This window comes from Vicia villosa, linkage group LG1 (assembly GCF_029867415.1).
Source record: "Vicia villosa cultivar HV-30 ecotype Madison, WI linkage group LG1, Vvil1.0, whole genome shotgun sequence".
Taxonomy (NCBI): Eukaryota; Viridiplantae; Streptophyta; class Magnoliopsida; order Fabales; family Fabaceae; genus Vicia; species Vicia villosa.
This window is the reverse complement of record NC_081180.1, coordinates 26,609,510-26,629,745: the sequence shown is the minus strand read 5'-3', so window position 1 is coordinate 26,629,745 and position 20,236 is coordinate 26,609,510. Positions and strand designations below refer to the sequence as shown.

The 20,236-nt window shown below is 32.7% G+C and overlaps 3 protein-coding genes across 4 annotated transcripts; 2 read left to right on the top strand and 1 right to left on the bottom strand.

Annotated features, from left to right (window-relative positions):
* Positions 1-1,885: 1,885 nt before the first annotated feature.
* Positions 1,886-7,092, top strand: LOC131631970 (pyruvate, phosphate dikinase, chloroplastic-like). 2 transcript variants are annotated; one of them, XM_058902741.1, is made up of 19 exons: positions 1,886-2,113; positions 2,284-2,340; positions 2,639-2,872; positions 2,977-3,114; positions 3,261-3,423; positions 3,531-3,766; positions 3,854-3,982; positions 4,088-4,267; positions 4,349-4,486; positions 4,601-4,765; positions 4,844-5,005; positions 5,106-5,195; positions 5,296-5,612; positions 5,719-5,848; positions 5,954-6,082; positions 6,167-6,304; positions 6,394-6,471; positions 6,583-6,674; positions 6,843-7,092. In XM_058902741.1, exons 1-19 carry the CDS (start codon positions 2,054-2,056, stop codon positions 6,883-6,885), a joined length of 2,679 nt encoding a protein of 892 aa, XP_058758724.1. In that variant the 5' UTR covers positions 1,886-2,053; the 3' UTR covers positions 6,886-7,092. The 2 variants fall into 2 exon arrangements, with proteins under 2 accessions (XP_058758724.1, XP_058758718.1); XM_058902735.1 differs by having other exon boundaries at positions 6,762-7,092.
* Positions 7,093-7,241: 149 nt separating this feature from the next.
* On the top strand, positions 7,242-8,793 carry LOC131631983 (WAT1-related protein At3g28050-like). The gene has a single exon (XM_058902751.1). It carries the CDS (start codon positions 7,925-7,927, stop codon positions 8,534-8,536), a length of 612 nt encoding a protein of 203 aa, XP_058758734.1. The 5' UTR covers positions 7,242-7,924; the 3' UTR covers positions 8,537-8,793.
* Positions 8,794-18,965: 10,172 nt separating this feature from the next.
* Positions 18,966-20,019, bottom strand: LOC131603320 (protein DMP2-like). The gene has a single exon (XM_058875621.1). The coding sequence runs from the start codon at positions 19,859-19,861 to the stop codon at positions 19,193-19,195; it is 669 nt and encodes a 222-aa protein (XP_058731604.1). The 5' UTR covers positions 19,862-20,019; the 3' UTR covers positions 18,966-19,192.
* Between the last annotated feature and the right edge of the window lie 217 nt (positions 20,020-20,236).

Below are 20,236 nucleotides of genomic sequence, written 5' to 3'. Positions count from 1 at the left end.
AGTTTGCGCAAGACCGGCAAAAACTCGAATGCAGCGAAGAACAATCTGGAATTATTCAGAGGATTTTCGAAATTTGTGATGTGATTTCTGAATGCGGAATCATCTTTATATAGGCCACGAAAATGTTAGTTTCAAAGGTTGCGACCCTTAATGAAACAATATATTTTCAAAAGTTATGACTGTTGCACATAGACAGATTCATGCACCATTTGCATGGTATTCTGCATGGTTTCGTGAACAGTTGCCTCCTTTCCGATTCAAAATTCAAATCACGTACACTGAGCAAAATATAGCACCCGGCCGAAGGCCGGCCGTCGCCCGCCGGAGCCGCCTCATTAACGCCGCGAATAGCTCAAGTGCTCAAGTGCTCAAGTGCCGTCTACAAGCCGCCACGCCTCTACGCCCACGGACCCGGAGTCGGAGCCGGTGTCGACACCGGCGAGTGGTTGTAGGATTGGGACAAGTGGCAATAATGTTTGGGACCACCACATTTGTCAATGTGGCACTTTATCCTCTTTTGTCCTTTTGTTGAGTTAATGTCATTAATTCTTTTATAAGGACTTTGAAAATGAGTGAATCTTTCAATGTGGGACTTTATTACATGCATTTATTAGCATTTACTCATTTTCACCATTTATCATTTTAGAACACACTTGTAATCATTATACCATTAATAATTACAACAATATATAAATTTTCATTAAAAAAAATAATAAATATTGATTTGTTATTTTAAATTTATAGTAAATAATATGAAATAATAATATTTATTTTTCTAATAACAGTCCTTAAAAATCAAGTTACACTCCAAAATGTCTAAAATATCTTTAAATTAAAATCAGATTTCTTTTTTACTGTCATCATACTCTTGTTTACATAAAACTCTCTAAATTATAAAATTTAAATTCTCACATGCAATTTATCATCCTTTAATGATTATTTGTGATTAGTGTAACTATGTGATTGTTTTTGAATTTTGTTTTTTTTTATCATTTTCTACAATTTTGGTTTTCATAGTTTTTGAAGTCTGGGCAAACTCAATTCACAATACAAACTCGATTTACACAAGTTTATTTTTGGAAATTCAGTGCACTTAAATTTTAACAAAGTCAATTCACAAATTTCCATATTTTAAATTTACCTACACTTCCACAAACTCAGTTTAAATACATTGCCTCAAATTTAATTTACTTAAATTAACTTTTTATATGTACATGAACTTTAATAAATAGTTTTATATAAATTCAATTCATGTAAAGTTTAAAGGTAAAATTTTAAAGCACACCTAGGTGAATTGAACTCTCATTTAATACTTAGATAAAAAAACACAAAAATTAATGATTAAAAGTAAAATAGAAAATTATTAATTTAGGTATGAGAATGATTGATAATCCAATTTTCAATTATTAGTTGAATTTGCCAATAAAAAAAAAAGATAAAGCTAACATGTGCCCCAAGGGCACATGTTAAGAAAACTTTTTATGAAAACAATGTACAATTTTTAAGTAAAAATTTCTACATTTAGCTCTTAACATGTGCCCGTGCCTGAGGGCACATGTTAGCATGACCCAAAAAAAAAAAATACATACATACATGTACCTATTAATATTAATGATAATAACAAAGCAAATAAGGATATGTATGAACCATTTAGCTTATAACAAATTGACTTCCATAATTTTATCCAAATTTCTAACTTTGCGGATAAGAATTCATCACTTTAAATCCATTTTTAAAAAATTAAAATAGGTTATATTTTAATTGGTGGTTATCAGATGCTGATGTGTTATAGATAAAATAATTCTGATGTGTTCCTTACGTTGGATAGTCAAAGATGGGAGAGAGAATAGGTAAGAGAAACAAAGTATAAAATGAGAGTGTTTGTAGGAAATGAAATGAAAGCAACACCTGTCTAGATCACAGTTCATACATTTTCATTGTCTCGATAAATAAACAATTGTGTTTGTTCCTGGTTTTGCACTTGACAATCTCAAATACAAACTTGTTTATATTTACGGTGCCTTGCTCCTCACTTTGTCACTTTGTCTCCTTCATGATAGTTGATATGGTCCAGACAATTAACTTGAAAAAGTCTTTCGTTCAAGCTAACATGGTGATGGTTCTTTTTTTTTTTACTATACCTTCATTTCTCTTATTCTTTCTTTTCGATTACGTTGTATCTTTTGTTATTGTTTACATGCATACGTTGGAAAAGATTTTTAAGAGTGTGTGCAATGTAAATATGATTTTTGTTAAACTGATGTGTTTGTTTTGTTTTATCAGAGGGTGTTCACTTTTGGCAAAGGTAAGAGTGAAGGCAACAAGGGCATGAAGTCCTTGGTAAGCATTCTTTATCTTTTTAAATTGATTGATTTCTCTCATGCAGATTCATATTTGCATGGTTGTCAAAATCGAGAGTTTGAAATGGATCAAAAATGTTACAAACTAATAACAATAGCTAGATCTTGATTTGTACAAAAACATAGATGGGTAAAAATAAAAATGGACCATTGATCTGGTTATTATAGATCATGATGTTAACTTGTAATTTTATTTGTTTCTTTGCATGGGAAAGCTCTAAGCACATTATTTTTCATGTTACAACTAATTTTTGTTTGTTTATGTATGTTCATTGTAGTTGGGAGGAAAGGGAGCCAACTTAGCTGAAATGGCGACGATTGGTTTATCGGTGCCCTCTGGACTCACTATATCAACAGAAGCATGTCACCAGTATCAACAAAATGTAAAGAATTTGCCAGATGGTCTGTGGGATGAGATAATTAAAGGCTTGAAATTTGTGGAGAATGAAATGGGAGCCTCTGTTGGAAATCCTTCAAAGCCTCTCCTCCTCTCCGTGCGATCTGGCGCGGCGGTATGATTTTTTTTCTTTTTTGTTTGGATTGAATTATTTGAACTTATCTATGTGAATGAGTACTTGTGAGATCAAACTTCTCATGTTTTTCTTACATGTATCAGATTTCAATGCCTGGAATGATGGACACAGTTCTCAATCTTGGATTGAATGATGAAGTGGTTGTTGGGCTGGCTTCCAAAAATGGAGAGCGGTTTGCTTATGATTCGTACCGACGTTTCCTGGACATGTTTGGAGATGTTGTAAGTACTTAGTTCTTTTATATCATATGCACCAAATTGCATCTTGTCGAAAATCGTAATCCACACACCCCCTTGATCAATGCAATCTCAACCTATTAGTATCTTCCATTGCTTTTGTTGAAATTTGTTTTGAATGATCTATTTAGGTAATGGACATTCCACACTCCTTGTTTGAGGAGAAGATAGAAAAACTGAAGTTGTCAAAAGGAGTTAAACATGACACTGATTTAACAGCCAGTGATCTCAAAGATCTGGTTGAGCAGTACAAGAATGTCTACATTCAAGCTAAGGGAGAAAAGTTTCCCTCGGGTACTAAGTTCAACACAGTCAAATTCTTCATGCTTTGTTGTATTATTATGTATTAATATTAATATTATTAATTTATTATTGTTTTCATCTTTGATTTACCAATGCAGATCCAATGAAGCAACTAGAATTAGCTGTAAAAGCTGTTTTCAATTCTTGGGACAGTCCAAGGGCTAATAAGTACAGGAGCATTAATCAGATAACTGGGCTAATGGGCACCGCGGTGAATATTCAATCCATGGTGTTTGGAAACATGGGGAATACTTCAGGAACTGGTGTCTTGTTCACTAGAAATCCGAGCACTGGTGAAAAGAAACTTTATGGGGAGTTTCTTGTTAATGCTCAGGTTATATATGATTATTTACTATCTGTTATTTTACATTTATCTTATTTATTATTTGTGTTGATGTTTTTACAAAACTGTTTATAATAGGGAGAGGATGTTGTTGGTGGAATCAGAACACCTCAAGATATAGAGACCATGAAAACTTGCATGCCAGATGCTTATAAGGAACTTGTGGAGAATTGTGAAATTCTTGAGAAACATTACAAGGATATGATGGTAAAACTTTCAACCTCTTGAGATTTGTTTAACTGTTTTTTTCTTCATTTTGATTTGCCGATAGAGTGGTATTTAGGTCTTCTGAAATTGATATGTATATTGTAGGACATTGAGTTTACTGTTCAAGAAAATAAGTTGTGGATGTTGCAATGTCGAACTGGAAAACGTACTGGTAGAGGTGCAATCAAAATAGCTGTAGACATGGTCAATGAGGGCCTTGTTGATACTCGTCATGCAATCAAGATGGTTGAGCCACAACATCTTAATCAGCTTCTACATCCACAGGTATATATTTTTTCCATTAACTTGTCATTATCGAAAGTAAGGTGCTCAAGAGTTATTGATTTGTTTAAGTTATTTGTTTAGTTTAAGGATCCATCTAAGTACAAGGACAAAGTGGTTGCCACTGGCTTGCCTGCTTCCCCTGGAGCTGCAGTTGGGCAAGTTGTGTTCAACACTGAAGATGCTGAAGAATGGCATGCACAAGGAAAGAGTGTCATCTTGGTATTCTTTTTCATTATCTCTTTCTTTCCCTGAGTGTATTGTTGTAGTATCAAATATGAGTTTAAAAAATTATACATTGAATGAAAATGTGAGCCTTGAATTGCATTGATAAAGGTGAGGATAGAGACAAGTCCGGAGGATGTTGGAGGCATGCATTCAGCTGTTGGTATCTTGACTGCAAGAGGAGGTATGACATCTCATGCTGCTGTTGTAGCCCGTGGATGGGGAAAGTGTTGTGTGTCTGGTTGCTCAACTATTCAAGTAAATGATGAGGAAAAGGTAATTTTAGAGAGACTATACATTTGTGACATAACGTTCGAAATAATTCTATATAATCTTCATTTATGGTGATGATAGGTGCTTGTAATTGGAGGTAATAAAATATCAGAAGGCGAATGGATCTCATTGAATGGATGCACAGGTGAGGTCATACTGGGAAAGCAGCCACTTGCTCCTCCGGCTCTAAGCGATGATTTGGAGACTTTCATGTCTTGGGCTGATGAAATAAGAAATCTGAAGGTGCTATTGCGTTTTCTTTATTAGATGCATAAGTCTTGAGTTGAATCAAATCATATAATTCTTGTTAGCTGATTTCACTCATATCATTGTTGCTTATCAGGTTTTCGCTAATGCTGACTCCCCTGAAGATGCAATAGCAGCTAGAAAAAATGGTGCACAAGGAATTGGACTTTGCAGGACTGAACACATGGTACAGATTATCCTCATGAAACTTGAAATCATCTTTTTTTTTATCATTTGACATAGGGTAGTACAAATTATGATTTTGTGCATGTTTTTGTGTGTTTTAGTTTTTTGCTTCTGATGAGAGGATTAAGGCTGTGAGAAAGATGATTATGGCCATTACTCAAGAACAAAGGAAAGCTGCACTTGACTTGCTGTTGCCTTATCAAAGATCAGATTTTGAAGGAATTTTCCGTGCAATGGACGGTTTCCCTGTAACCATCCGATTGTTGGACCCTCCACTACATGAATTTCTTCCTAAGGGTGACATGGGGGAAATTATTAGTGAACTAACTTCTCAGACAGGCGTGAAAAAGGAAGAAATACTCACAAAGATCGAAAGACTCTCAGAAGTTAATCCCATGCTTGGTTTCCGTGGCTGCAGGTTTGTCCTCTTCTTATGATTGTTGTGTATGATGTTTAGTGTTGAAATTCTAAGTTCATTATTTATAGTAATTTCTCATGATAGACAATTTGAATTATGTATACAGGTTGGGTATATCATATCCTGAATTGACTGAGATGCAGGCGCGAGCAATTTTTCAAGCTGCTGTTTCAGTGAAAAGCAATGGTATTGCAGTTTATCCTGAGATAATGGTTCCACTTATTGGTACACCGCAGGCACGGTCCTTTTCTTACTCTAAGTTATTTTTTCCAATAATCCTATCATACATACATCGAAATTTTGAGGAAAAGTCACAATGCTCAATGCTCTTTAACTGGCAGGAATTAAAACATCAAGTGAATCTCATAAGGGATGTTGCTGAGAAAGTGTTCTCTGAGATGGGCTCTTCTGTAAGCTATAAGGTTGGAACTATGATTGAAGTTCCAAGAGCTGCATTAGTAGCAGATGAGGTAATAGTTATCGATATTTACTTCTATAGAAAAAAATAGTGTCATTTTTATATACTTTTTTAATATTTTAATCCTTTTGTGTAGATTGCAAATGAAGCTGAGTTCTTTTCATTTGGAACCAATGACCTCACCCAAATGACATTTGGCTACAGTAGAGATGATGTTGGCAAATTTCTTCCAATATACCTAGCTGCTGGGATTTTGCAGCATGATCCATTTGAGGTTAGTTGCATAGGCATAGTCTTGTGATGTGTAGAAACAACACATACAAATGATGTTTGCTTAATTCGAGTTATTGACAACAATTGCAGGTGATTGACCAGAAGGGTGTGGGTCAGCTAATAAAAATGTGCATAGAGAAGGGTCGTGCTGCTAGACCAAACTTAAAGGTAACTCGTAATACAAGCTTCAACAAATTAAAAAATTATTGCACATCTTGGTTATTCTCAATATGTCAATTATGGTGTTATTGCTCATCTCTCATATCTGTTGATTATCAGCTTGGAATATGTGGAGAGCATGGAGGGGAGCCTACTTCTGTTGCATTCTTTGCTAAAATTGGTCTTGACTATGTCTCATGTTCTCCTTTTAGGTTCGATTTTTGGCTTAAAATTTTATGAAATGAGATGTTTCTATTTTACACAGGCAAACTGAATAATTGGGGTTTTTTTGTGTGCAGAATCCCAATTGCAAGACTTGCAGCAGCTCAGGTTGCAGCATAAGGAGACAAACTGAATAATTGAGGTTTTTTTGTGTGCAGAATTCCAATTGCAAGACTTGCAGCAGCTCAGGTTGCAGCATAAGGAGACTGTTGGTTGGCGGAGAGACTCTTAGATATAGTTATAGATTTGTTAGAATTGGTTTAAGGTAGTTAGAAGGCAGTATGAAGGCAGTTATGATTAGGTGGAAGTTGGTTATGTTAGTTACTTTGGAATTTGGAATCACTCTATCAAATGCATTCTAGACAATGAAATTTCATTCTATCAATTTCAAAATCAATATTTCTCTCATTTTATTCTTCTCTTTATTGGACTGTCATTTTTTACATCAATTTATTTTGATTACCCAAAGTGATTACAACTGGTATCATTGTTTTCCACACCAGCATATATTGATATTATCAAATGTTTTGCAGCTTCCGCTGTTTGCTTTCAATACAATCGGCTATTTTATATAATCTCCTAATCATGAAATTATTAAGCTTTTTAAGTACACATTTACCAATTTGTTGTATTGGTGCTCTCTGAAGTTTTTTATCTACGCAAGACACATTAACAATATTGTTATAAAAAGAAGACTTTTGGTTAGGATTTATGTGGTTAATTCACTTACGATTAAGTGTTTTAAACATATATGTGTTCTTGTTGTTATTGAGGCATTTGAAGAAGTAGGACATGCCCTTCACTTTTATGATACTCTTAATTATATGACAGTCAATATTGTGAGCATGGATTGGCTTGATGATGTTTTGGTAGTATTTAGAGACATGTATTGGTATTCTTTTTTCCCAATAGAAGCATCACGTGACAGTATAACATTATTAGGAATTCACAATTCATATGACAATGAATCTGGAAAAAGTCAACTTCTGGCCAATTATCATGATGCAATTCACAAACTACTCATTGTTGTAGGTAATGTTCACAAGCCATTTGCATATTTCTGGTCCTCAAGCTCACATTTACAATGTTATTTACAAGAGTTGGCTGATATAAGTGAAATGAATGATAATGTTGATTCTTTGAATGGATTTGAAATTCTTTTGCACACTGGAGTGGTATTTTTCATAATGGTTGTAGATATATTTTGGCAAATATTTACTGCTATTTTTATGAAAATGCAATGGACAAAAGATTTGGTTTTATTTCTAAGGCTAGTGCGGCGGCTTGTGTGGATCAACAACAACAATGCTCTGTTCCTTTGATTTATCCTTTGTGGATTGGAAACAAATTAAACTTTCAACAGTTGATATCCTCCTATCATTTGGCACTGACCAAGTTTGATTTAAAACAAGATCAACGTGTCTTGCTAGTGGTAAATTTGAAATCTTTCATGAAGCTCAAGACGTGGCCAGTTGAATTAAACTACAAATTCATGTTTTTGGCGCGGGTTTTTGGATATGCTGGGATTTACTATAGCTCTTCAACACTTGCTACAACCATGCTCAATCTTATTCCTGATTTTACCTTCATACTTGTCATTCTATTTAGAATGAAACAATTAGATTGGAAAAGCTATAGTAGCCTAGCAAAATCATTGGGAACAATAGTATCAATTGTCGGTGCTTTTATTGCGACTTTGTACAAGGGTGCTGCACTTTTGAAGGGACCATCATCACCTGCAAACTTATCTCATCGGCTAGCTTTTTCACAGGATACTAGTTGGATGACCGGAGGATCATTTTTAGTAGCTGATTGCATGGTGGCTTCAGCATTTCTAACATTACAAGCTTAAATTCTTAAGAAATATCCAGCAGGGTTGATTGTTGTGTTCTTTTATTCTTTCTTTTTTGCCATTCTATCTGTTGTGACCTATTTGGTTGTGGAAAGAGACATCAATGCTTCGAGCTTGGAATCTAAGCTAAGGTTATTATCAATTTTATACTCCAGAGTGTTTGGCTCTGCATTTCAAGTTGGTGTGACTACTTAGTGTTTGCACCAGACAGGACCAGGCACATGTGATTATTCATCCTTGAGGACAAGGATGTTTGAAGGGAGGGTATTGTTACAGGAATTAAGTATTAGATTATTAGTTTATTTTAAATAGTAGTTTACTTTATGTATTTTACTCTTTTAGCCTTGATAATTGGATTTAAAGGCATTGTGCCTCGTTTGAAAAGGAATCAATCAACATTCAATAAATTATCTTCTTCCCTCGAATTCTATGCTATGCTCACTTAATCTCTCATTTGTATCAGATTCTATTCTAAATCATTAGAATCCTTACTTTGAGACTTGGATTTTATCGGTTTGTCCCTAGAATCCATTTTCCCGTCTCATTATATTGTCGGAACAAAGAAACACAATAACACACACTTTGATAATGGAGAGAAGAGAGAATATGATTGAAAGAGAGAGCCAATTTATTAAACCATCTTGTATTCAAATACCATATTTCTTGAATTACAAGTTTTACCACACACCTCCTTAATTCAAGTTTTCTAATGTCTCCAAGCCCATTAGATTCATCAATCTCTTGAATGTCTCAGTTGTTACACTTTTGATTAGCTAATCACTCATTTGATCTTCACTCTTGAAATGTTATAACTTCAATCTTCCTTCACTTACCTTCTCCCTCAACTAATGAAATCTCATCTTTATGTGCTTACTTCTCCCATGAACAATGAGCTTTTTGGCAAAGTATATTGCAGACACATAGTCAATCTTCAATGTCACTTCATCACACTTCTCATTGCATAGTACTTATATCAGTCCATCAATCATACAACTTGATAAACACATCTGATGTTTTAATTTACTCAATTTCACATTATGATAGGGTTACAACTGATTCATTTTTGAGCACCAATAGACTGGTGTTTCTGCATACAGAAATAGGTGTCATGTAGTTGATTTTCTTTCTTCTTTATCACCACACCAATTAGAATCAATGTATCCAAGTAATTTGCAGCTTCTTCCCTTGTCAAGTGTTTTAAACAAGATGTCACAATCCATTAATCCTTTGATCTACCTAAGGATCCTACTTACTGCAGCTAAGTGAGGCACTTTTGGTTTCTCCAAAACCTATCCACTATTCCCACATTAAATGCTAAGTATATTCTTGTATTGCAAAAGTACCTCAATGATTCACTGAGCCTCCTAAATTGTGTTGGATCAACCCCTTTCTCATCATCTTATTTTGATAGTTGCAGCCTTAGTTCTACAGGTGTTGTGGAGGGATTATAATGTTCCATTTGAAATTTCTTTAAAATTTCAACTTCATACCTCCTTTGATGCAAAAACCATCATTGGCTTGTCTTTTGAAATTTAATACCAGGGAAGTATTGATGTTTCCAATATCTTTCATCCTAAACTCCTTCATTAGTTCAATCATCAATTCTCCAACGTAATCATCACTACTTTATGTGATAAGTAGGTCATCAACATAAAGATATAGGATGATCACTCATTTGCTTGTATCTTTCTTTTCATACACTCCATGTTCAAATACAAACTTGTTGAATTCTAACTCCTTTAGAAGGTAATCAATACTCTTGTTTTAGACCATACAATATTTTCTTTAGTTTGTAGACTTTTGATTCTGGACATTTGACAACAAATTGAGGACACGTGCTACTTACACTTCTTCTTCTTCTTCTTCTTCTTCTTCTTCTTCTTCTTCTTCTTCTTCTTCTTCTTCTTCTCCTTCTAATGGACCATAAAAAATACTGATTTGACACCAATTTAAGAGATGGATCAGTGGTTGCTATTTGCAATTGCAACAACTAGTCTAACGGTCTCAAATCTGGCCACACGAGCAAGCACTTATCCAAAGTCTATGCCTTATCTTCATAGAAATCCCTTGGCCACTAATCTTATTGTGTGCTTATTCACTTCACCGTTGTGGTTTGTCTTGACCTTGAATACCCATTTGACATCAATTTCCTTCTTTATTTGAGGTAGATCAACTAACTCCCATGTCTTATTATTCTCAATTGACTTAATCTCTTCTTCCATTGCACATATCCATTGTGGATCACTTAATGCTTCCTCTAAATTTGTAGACTGAAATTCAACAATAAGTGCAAAAAGGAAATAGTCACCATTATCAATTACTTCATTATTTAGAAAGATTTCACAATCTTGTAGTCTAACAGACAAGCCTTTTGCCTTATTGATCTACTGATGTTTCAATCCTCTTGGCCTCTTATTGTTGCTACTTTTGATTCTTCAAGCATTTCTTGTATTGTACTAGGATTATGGTATTCGACTACATTAGGCTTGTATTCGACCACCATTTGTTCCTAGTCTTTCATTTCATCAAAAATTACATCCCTAATGATCATTGTCTTCTAGTTTGCAACATCATTGATCTTGTAACCACATGTTGAGTTATACCCCGTTGGACATGTGATTTCACACACAAGAGGGGGGTGAATTGTGTGTTTCAGAAAATTTTGATTTTGAAAATTTTTTAGAATTAATTTCAGAGTTTAAAATCATTTTAGAAAAGCTTTGAAAGTTAGCAGCGGAAAATAAAGTTCAGAAAGTAAAATGCAGAAACTAAAAGTTAAGGGAAGAGAGAATACACCAAGAATTATACAGGTTCAGTAAAAAATGACTTAGTTCTAATCTCAAGATTTGATCTTGAGAGTATTCAATAAAACTTAAGAGTTTTTCGTAGGTTGAACTCTCAAACCATCCTATACAAGGAAAATGAAGTTTGTGGCTAACTTCCAACCAAACAGCAAACAAGGAGAGAAGCATCGAGTCTTCCTTCCAAACGACGAATTGAAGTGATTAGTCATCTTTCTACAAGAAACTTGGAGCGGATAGTCTTCAGGCTTCTTGAATCTGGGAGAGCTTTTAACATCAGGGTGAGCTCACGAACCAAACGGTGGTTTTATATCGGGCTAACTAAGAACGTAGAAGATTTTATACCAGACTGATCTCTAACCTTAATAAGCTTTTAATTCTGGGCTGAGCTTGAATCAAATTAATACTTTTGAACGGACTGAGTCTTCGAACCTAACCGGCAACTTAGTAACTAAATCTCCAAAATCAAGTTTTTAATAGGTTAATTTTGAACCCAACAATAATCCCTATATGGATGAATTGTTCAACCAAGGTAAAATCAAAATTTTCCTGGTGAACTTACAAATTTACTTTTACAGAATTACAATTGTGTCACTTGCAAAAACGACTTTCTCGAAAGCGTTGCAGCTAAACTAATGAGAGAAAATAAACATAATTATTTTTATAGAGAAAGCGAAGAGTGAGGAATGAAAGTTCATGTTTCTGAATGTGAAAATATGTGTGAAAGGAGCTCTAATTATAGGTTAGAGGTTGGCGCAAAAAAAAGAAATTTTTTATGGCCAAATTTGATGGGCCAATCAATTGTTATAATGCTCCAATCGATTGGTTGGAGTAAAAAAATTGATTTACAAGTTTGAAAAAGGAAAGAAAATATGTATAACCATTACCTATCATTTTGATGTTGTCTTAATCGCTTAGAGCATATTTTTGCATTAACCAAATTGATTGGCTAGAGCAAAAATGTGCCCAAAACTTTTCTGACAGCTCTTAACTAATCTAACACAACTTCAGGGCATTTTTAGAAGTATACTTTACGATAACGTATTATGCTTTTAAAATGTACATTCACTCAGACATGTTAGGGTGGGCTTTCACACAATTCAAGTCTTGTTAGATATTTCACTCTTGTAGATACTTTCTTGAGCTATATTTTGGGATTAGGTTTTGAGTTATATTCCATTTAGATACCATAATCATATAATCAAGCTTGTCAAGCCCTATTGATATGGTTACACCTTTAACCACTTTTTACTTGACTTTAGTTATCATCAAAGACTAGTTTTCATTATCATAAGCATGCTCGTCTTTAATAGTTATCATCATCAAAATCATGTTCATCTTCAATAGTTGTCATCATAAAAAATGTGTCCATCTTCAATGGAAATTCCTCTGATATATAACCTGAAAAACATGGTTCCACTCCACATACCCTACTAGTATCATTTTCTCTCATTTATTATCAAGTTTTGTTATGAGTTGATCAAGGATGTGTTTGTAGGCAATTGATTTAAACACCTTCAAATGGCTCACACTTGGTTTAATTCCTGGCCAAGGATTCTCAGGGGTGACATTTTTCAACTTCTTAGTTGGACACCTATTCAATAAGTATGTGACAGTGGACACAACTTCTCCCCATTACTCTTTTTGCAAGTACTTGTCTTTTAGCATGCTTATTACCATGTTTATGATTTACCTATTTTTCCTCTAAGCAATTCCATTATATTGAGTAGTATTGGGTGGATCTACTTCATGAACAACACCTTCTTGGTCACAATATTTGCCAAAATTATTTGAGACATATTTATCTCCACCATCTGTACTCAATGTTTTTTTACCACCGTGGACTTGAACTCCTTGAATACTTCAAAGACTTCATTTTTTTCTCATGATCAAGTATATCCATAGATTCCTACTAAAATCATCAATAAACGTGACAAAGTATTTGTTACCTCCTATTGAATCCACTTACATAAGTCCACGTACATCATAATACACCATCTTAAGTTGACACTTGATATTACATCATGCATCTTTGCTGAAGTTGCCTCTATGATGTTTAGCCTAAACACACTCTTCGCACACTTCTGATGGTATATGGATATTTGATAAGCCTGTAACCATATCATTCCTTTGCATGAAATTGAGATCTCTGAAGTTGAGATGCCCAAATCTATCGTGCCAAATCCATTCCTTTCTACTACCAGATGTTGCCAAGCACCTATTCTCCATCACACTGAGCTCAATCTTGAAGGTTATATTATTTGACATATGGGCCTTTAGAATCAAATATTCCTTTGAATCTAAAACTCTCAACACTTTGTCTTCCATGTGAATCTTGTAATTCTCTTCAAGCAATTGATTTATGCTTAAAAGATTACACTTGATTCTAGAAATCTATAGCATATCAAAAATTAGAGAATGTTCATCATTCTTTCTCCTGATTAATACATTGTTAATCCCCTTTGCTACTAGTGTGTTATCATTTGCAAACTTCACCTTATTCTTCATGTTTTAATTGATCTTTTTAAACTGATCCTTCTTTCCAATCATGTGAGTTTAGCACGATGAGTCAAGGTACCATTTATCACTGCATTCAACATCTTCTCTGGTGGTTATAATAACATTCTCTTTAGCATGTGATCAAATATATAATTTTTATATTCGACTACAGAATGCTTGTATTGGACTACAGATTTCTTCAGCAATAATCACCATTAACAAGGTGTTTTCGTCATCATTTTATTGTCTAGCAAGTTTTGCTGCATCTTCTTATGAATCTTTCTTGTTGTCATAATATTGATCAGCAAAGTGCCTAAATTTTTGGCAATTGTAGCATTGGACATCGTCTTGTCAAATCTCTTATTTTCATATGTTCATCTATAGCTTCCACCACATCTATAGTCATTGTTAGACCCACGCAATTGTTATTACTACTTTCACCTTTTTGAGATGTTGCTTTGTTGGGATTTTGAGAATCCCTACCACCATTGTTGTGACAGTTTTATTTGCATCTATTTCCAAACCACTTAACCTTTTTCTCTTGTCTTTGTTGAATTGTGCTTGCAGTGCAAACTCCATCTTTGTCTTATTAATTGTTCTTTCATCCATTCTTTGTTCATGTGCTTCAAGAGATCTTTGCAATTCCTCTTTGCTAATCTTCGAGAGATCTTTGAACTCTTCAATTGCCACAACCACATTATCAAATCTTGATGTTAAAGATCTCAAAATTTTCTCAACCACATTTCATTCACTAAATGATTATCAACATGTTTTGATCTGATTCACCGATCTTTTGATTCTTATACTTTCTTTCTCCTCCATTTGTATCAACTTCATTTGTATTTAGTGAGTTTGTAACTTCACCACCTTTTCCTTCTTTACTCATGCATACAATTTCTCAAGAATTTCTCATGCTTGCTTTAAAGATTCACAATCTCCAACCTTCTCGAAGTTATCTGCATCAACACACCGATGTATCAAATATAAAGCTTTGTCGTCATTTTTCTTCTCTTATTTATGTGCAACCTTTTCTGTTGCAGTTGCATCATTTTCATTTGGTTTCATACCATTCTTAATCACTTCAATATCATCTTAATAATCAAACACTATCTTTATCTGCTTGCACCACTTGTTATGATTCTTCACATCAAGAATCAGAAAGTTTTCGGGAATTCATTCTTTTGAGATTGATATCATCATTCACTAGATCAACGACTATGCTCTTGATGTCAAATCTTAAAAAAAAAACATAATCACACTTTGATAATGGAGAGAAGAGAGAATATGATTGACTGATAGAGCCACTTTATTAAACCCTTCAAAGAGGGTATACATAGAACATTGCAAACAAGACTCAACTAATCAAGTCAGCTGAAAAACAAAAACATCACCCTGGTATTTGAATACCACCTTCCTATATTCAAATACCATATTACTTGAATGACAAGTTTTACAACACATATGAAATAGGAAATTCTTAGTTCCGAGATTATATATTCTTATACCAAAGTGTAAATAATTTACATCAACATATCTAGTATCTCGGCCGTGTCTTATCTTTTTTTGAATGGCGTGTCTTTATCATCTGATTTTAGTATCTAGTTGAATATGTTGGTGGCAATTGCAACATAGTTTGATGAGAAATATAACATTACCATAGTGATCACAAGAAATAGATATTGTTATCATCTTGGTGCATTAGTCCCATATTGATAACACTAAACCAACATGGAAATGAAATGTAATATAAGGATCCAAGAGCTACATTTTTTTTAAAACTACTATATAATTTAGTGTAAGTAAATTGTTTATGATACCATTGTACTTCAAAATATTATTAATGAATTTAGAATAAATAGTTGTAGCATACAATAGTAATTTTGATATGCACCATGATGGGATGAGGATTACTTCAAGCTTAGGTATAACAAAGAATAAACTATCCTTATTTTTTTATTAAAGAATAATGTGTGTTTTCCACTTTAAGATTGATACCATAAATTTTGTGAAGAACTTTTCTTTTTTGAAAAAGTCTATTTTAACTAGTTTTATTTTGTACGTGTGGTTGGTTATAGAACCTGTTATTAAGACTTTTCTCTTTTGATAAGTCTTATGACTAAGCCTTAATTGTATGTGTTGTTTGTTGCTTACTGTTATTAATATAGCGATAGTTGAGTCAGAGGTTTTGAAAGGTAAACGTTGAACACACATATTCAACCTATGACCCTGGAGATACACTTTTATTAAGGATGAAATTGGATTTTCATTGGATAATGTCATTTTCAACTTTAAAGAAAAATAAATAAATCTAAACAGCTGTGAAATAAAAGAGAATTTATGAAAGAAATACTACATAGCAATAGATGTTTACCTATATCTATTACTATTGGAACTACTATAACTAATCTTCAAGACACTATTCATTTTGTAAACAAAATTAAGAACAAGATAAAGTCACATTTTATTTTAAAACAAGGACATGTTCATGATTTTTTATAGAACCTTAATTTATGACTTTATTTTATATCTTAGGTTTGAAGTTGAAAAATCAATTGATAAAAAAAATTTAAAATTCATAAGGTTCAATTTGTTTTGAATTGCTTCATGTAAAAGAAAACTTTTAGTTGAGTTTGATTAAATGTAATTTAAAAGTAATCCGTTCTTTCAATATTTAGCAGCATAATTATATTTAATATTAAATAAAATCAACATTATATGCATAATACACTAAAATTTGACACTATAAAACAACAATAATCAATTACCTCTCTAGACATACATTTTCGTATCCATCTGTCCCTTCTTTTTAATATTCACGCGCTTGAACATATTAATTGTAATATTACTTTCATTAATTTTATTTTAAATTATTTATAAAATAATAAAAAAGTAATAACATAAAGAATAAAGATACATAAAGAAAAGTTACAGATTTAAAATAAAAATTGAAAAGTATTTTGATCGGCCAAAAGCCTATTGATTAAGAAGTTCACTTCACTTGATCCCAAGTATAAAATCAATTCACATGCTAACCATTTTTTACTGCACCTTAAAATTATAAATTGACTTAGACGTTGAAATGCTAACCATGCAAATCCATCTCATGTCACTGCAAAGGATTTCAGAGTCATCGTTCAAAATCATCAATTCTCCAACTACATTTTCTGGTTCCCGAACGAAACAGTGGTGCCATCTATGGGACTTGAAATCTAATCTATGATTTATCAATTTGTAACCTTCTTAGGTCACCAATTCAAGAGCAAATTGACTTCTAATTTCTATATTTTTTCGCAAATTCACTGAAATTCTGGCACAACATGAAAGAACATATATTGTATACGATGTCAGGACTTCCAGAATGTTAAACACAATGCCAAATGCAATGTTAAGACATTGTAATAAAAAGAACAATAAACTAGTTGAGGTAATATACAGGAAATAAATAACACAAGACAATTGTTAACCCAGTTTGGTGCAACGTAACCTACATCTGTTCCATTCCACATCGGATCATATCATAAAGGCCGATCAATGATACTTAAGGATTTTTCCGACTCCTTCAGTGCTCGACAAAGCCTTATGGACAAATGTTCTAGACCAAACAAAGGTCCAATTGACCAAGGCTCGATCCATCTCAAATCCACTCCACTTGACCCAAAATTACAACACGTTAAAAACAAGGTAAAATATCTCATCTCCACTTTTCACTACACTCTTTTTGAATCTTAAATTGACTTGGACATTTGGGTGTTAACCATGTAAGTTCACTTCACGCCACTGTAAAGGAGATAAGAATCGTCATTCAAAATCATCAGTTTTCCAACTTCATTAATTTCTGATTTTTAAATCAAAAAATATATATTTAAAAGAAAAATGTTACCCAAAAAATCATATTTTCCTTTTATACTATTATATTGCTAAAAATGAAATAATGTATTTAACTAATAAATTTGACCCATAAATAAAAAATCAACAAAAATAAAAATTAATATTATACTTCCTAGTATTTATAAAAAAACTTTACTTTTTAAATTTATTAAAAAACAATGTATTTGATTTATATATTGTCTTGATACATTAGTTATTTATTTAATATACTATTAAATACATTAGTTATTTATTTAATATACTATTTAAAAAGTAAATTATTTTATAAATAAAATTTTATGTATACACAATTTAAAATTTAATTGGAATCGTGAGGTTTTCATAAATGGATATAGAAACTATTGTGCACGTGATCCTGCCTCCTTCATCTAGGAAATATAGCTCGCTCCAAAATTGTTAAGGTAATTTTTGTTCCTTTTCTGTTCTCTGTTCTGATTTATAGTCGAGATTGCTGGAGAGTTTTATTGTGCACTTTTTATGCTTTAATCAATCGTGAAGTTAGAAAAATTATGAAGTCTGAACAAAAATTTAAAAACCGTAAATTTATATTATATTCTATATAATATCATGTAACTTCTGTTTTTTTCACCTAATATATTGTGCACCGTGCACCTTTTAATTACTATTAAAAAAGTTAAAAAAAAATAAAATAAAAATAAAACTTGCTTTCATGTGTATTTCATATTTGTCATTTATGTGGTTTTTATTTAGTCAATTTGGAAGTTCACACTTCTATATTTAATTTTGAATAATAATGTAAGTCATTTAACAAAAAAAATATTTGAAAAGAGTGCAAGTTATCAACTAAGCTGATTCAATAAAACAATATTAATATATTACTTCTTTGTCTCAAAATAATTGTCATTTTATAATACCAATGCAACATTTTTTAGTATTATTTTTCACTATATACTCATATTTATTAATTTTCACTTTATTCAACTATTCTAGAATATTAATTATAATTAATAAAGATATTTTAATAAATAATCCTACTTTTATCAAACGCCTCTAATTTTTTTTGATAAAAAAAAACAATGCAATTTGTTAAATAAGACATTTTTATATAAATGGAGGGGAGGGAGTATAACCTAGTTGTCACTATTTTTTTTTCGAAACTCCAAATAAATCAAGTTGTAGACATTATATCATATATCATATATGCATATTTTAAATTTCACACAGCTTGAGAAGGTTCAAGGTTCAACTGAATAATCCAAAACATGACACCCTTAAACAAACTAAAGTTCAAATTGAAACTTTTGAAGAATATTTATAAATTTATATAGTCACAATAAATCGAAAGCTCAAAACCTTACTAAAGCAATCATAAAAAATAAAATAAAAATGAAAAACACAAGAATTTGAATATACCAAAATAGTGAAATCAATCGTTTTTGAATGGTTTGTGATTGTGTTTTACACAAGAATTACTGTAACCATCACAAACTCTAAACCCTAGAAAAACCTAAACATTATGAGTTGGATTTTGCGGAGATCCCTCTGTATCATTAGATATTCTAGAGGATTCATGAGAATCATCTGTAGTAACAGGATATCCAATTCCATGTCTATGTTGTGGAAATATCACAAAAATCCAACCAACAAACACACCTATAACCGGAGGCAAAACCTGCAGAAGACGCTGCTGAGTTGACTCAAAAGAAGGATAAAAACAGTGGACAGTATTCGTATCAAGAAGTCCAAGTAATGCAAAAATAAGCAAAGACAAAGCAGCATGCACAAAGTCACTACCCCTAAGCCTATACTTCGATAAATCAACCGAACTCGTCAACGACGACTCCGGCGAAGGCCATAATCCTTTCGTTGTTACGACGCCGTAGTGTCTCTTCTTATCAGTTCCTGTGTAACTGTCTGTGAAAGTTGAAAAGAAACAGTTGAAACCGCATGTGAGAAGTAGAATTGAGGTAAGGTACTTGTTGCTGGTTTTGCAGTGACCACTGTTGGTGAGAACAGGGTTTAAGAATTGGAACAAGAAAACTGTCCCTGTTGGGAGCAGTTTTATGAGGCTTCCAATTCCACCGGTGCTACTTTTTTTTATGTTACTTATTGTTGCTGTTGTTTCTGTGTTAAAGGTTTGCGAAGTAACCGTTTCATTTTCATTTTTTTGAGCCATGTTAATAAAAGATAGACTAAGCTATAGGTAAAGGTTTCTTTTGGTTTGGTTTGTTTGTTTTTTTCTATCGCTATGAGTTGGTTGGTTAGATTGGATTTATAGAAGAGGAAAAAGAGATAGGAAGCAACTTCGTCGTAAATGACTATTACTATTGATTGGACTAGGTTTAAGTCTTAGTCTAATTAAGATAGAATGATTTTGAGGCTGCTAGTAAATGACGATGACTTTTGAAATATCTTCACAACGCTACCTTAAAAAATGGCCATTTGTACTAGTGATCTATGCCATGCATGTTGAACAAGTCCAGAATGATTACTAGTAAAAAGTCTAAAAAAACATTCTTACCAATTAATAAAAGTTCAACAAGAAGAACAA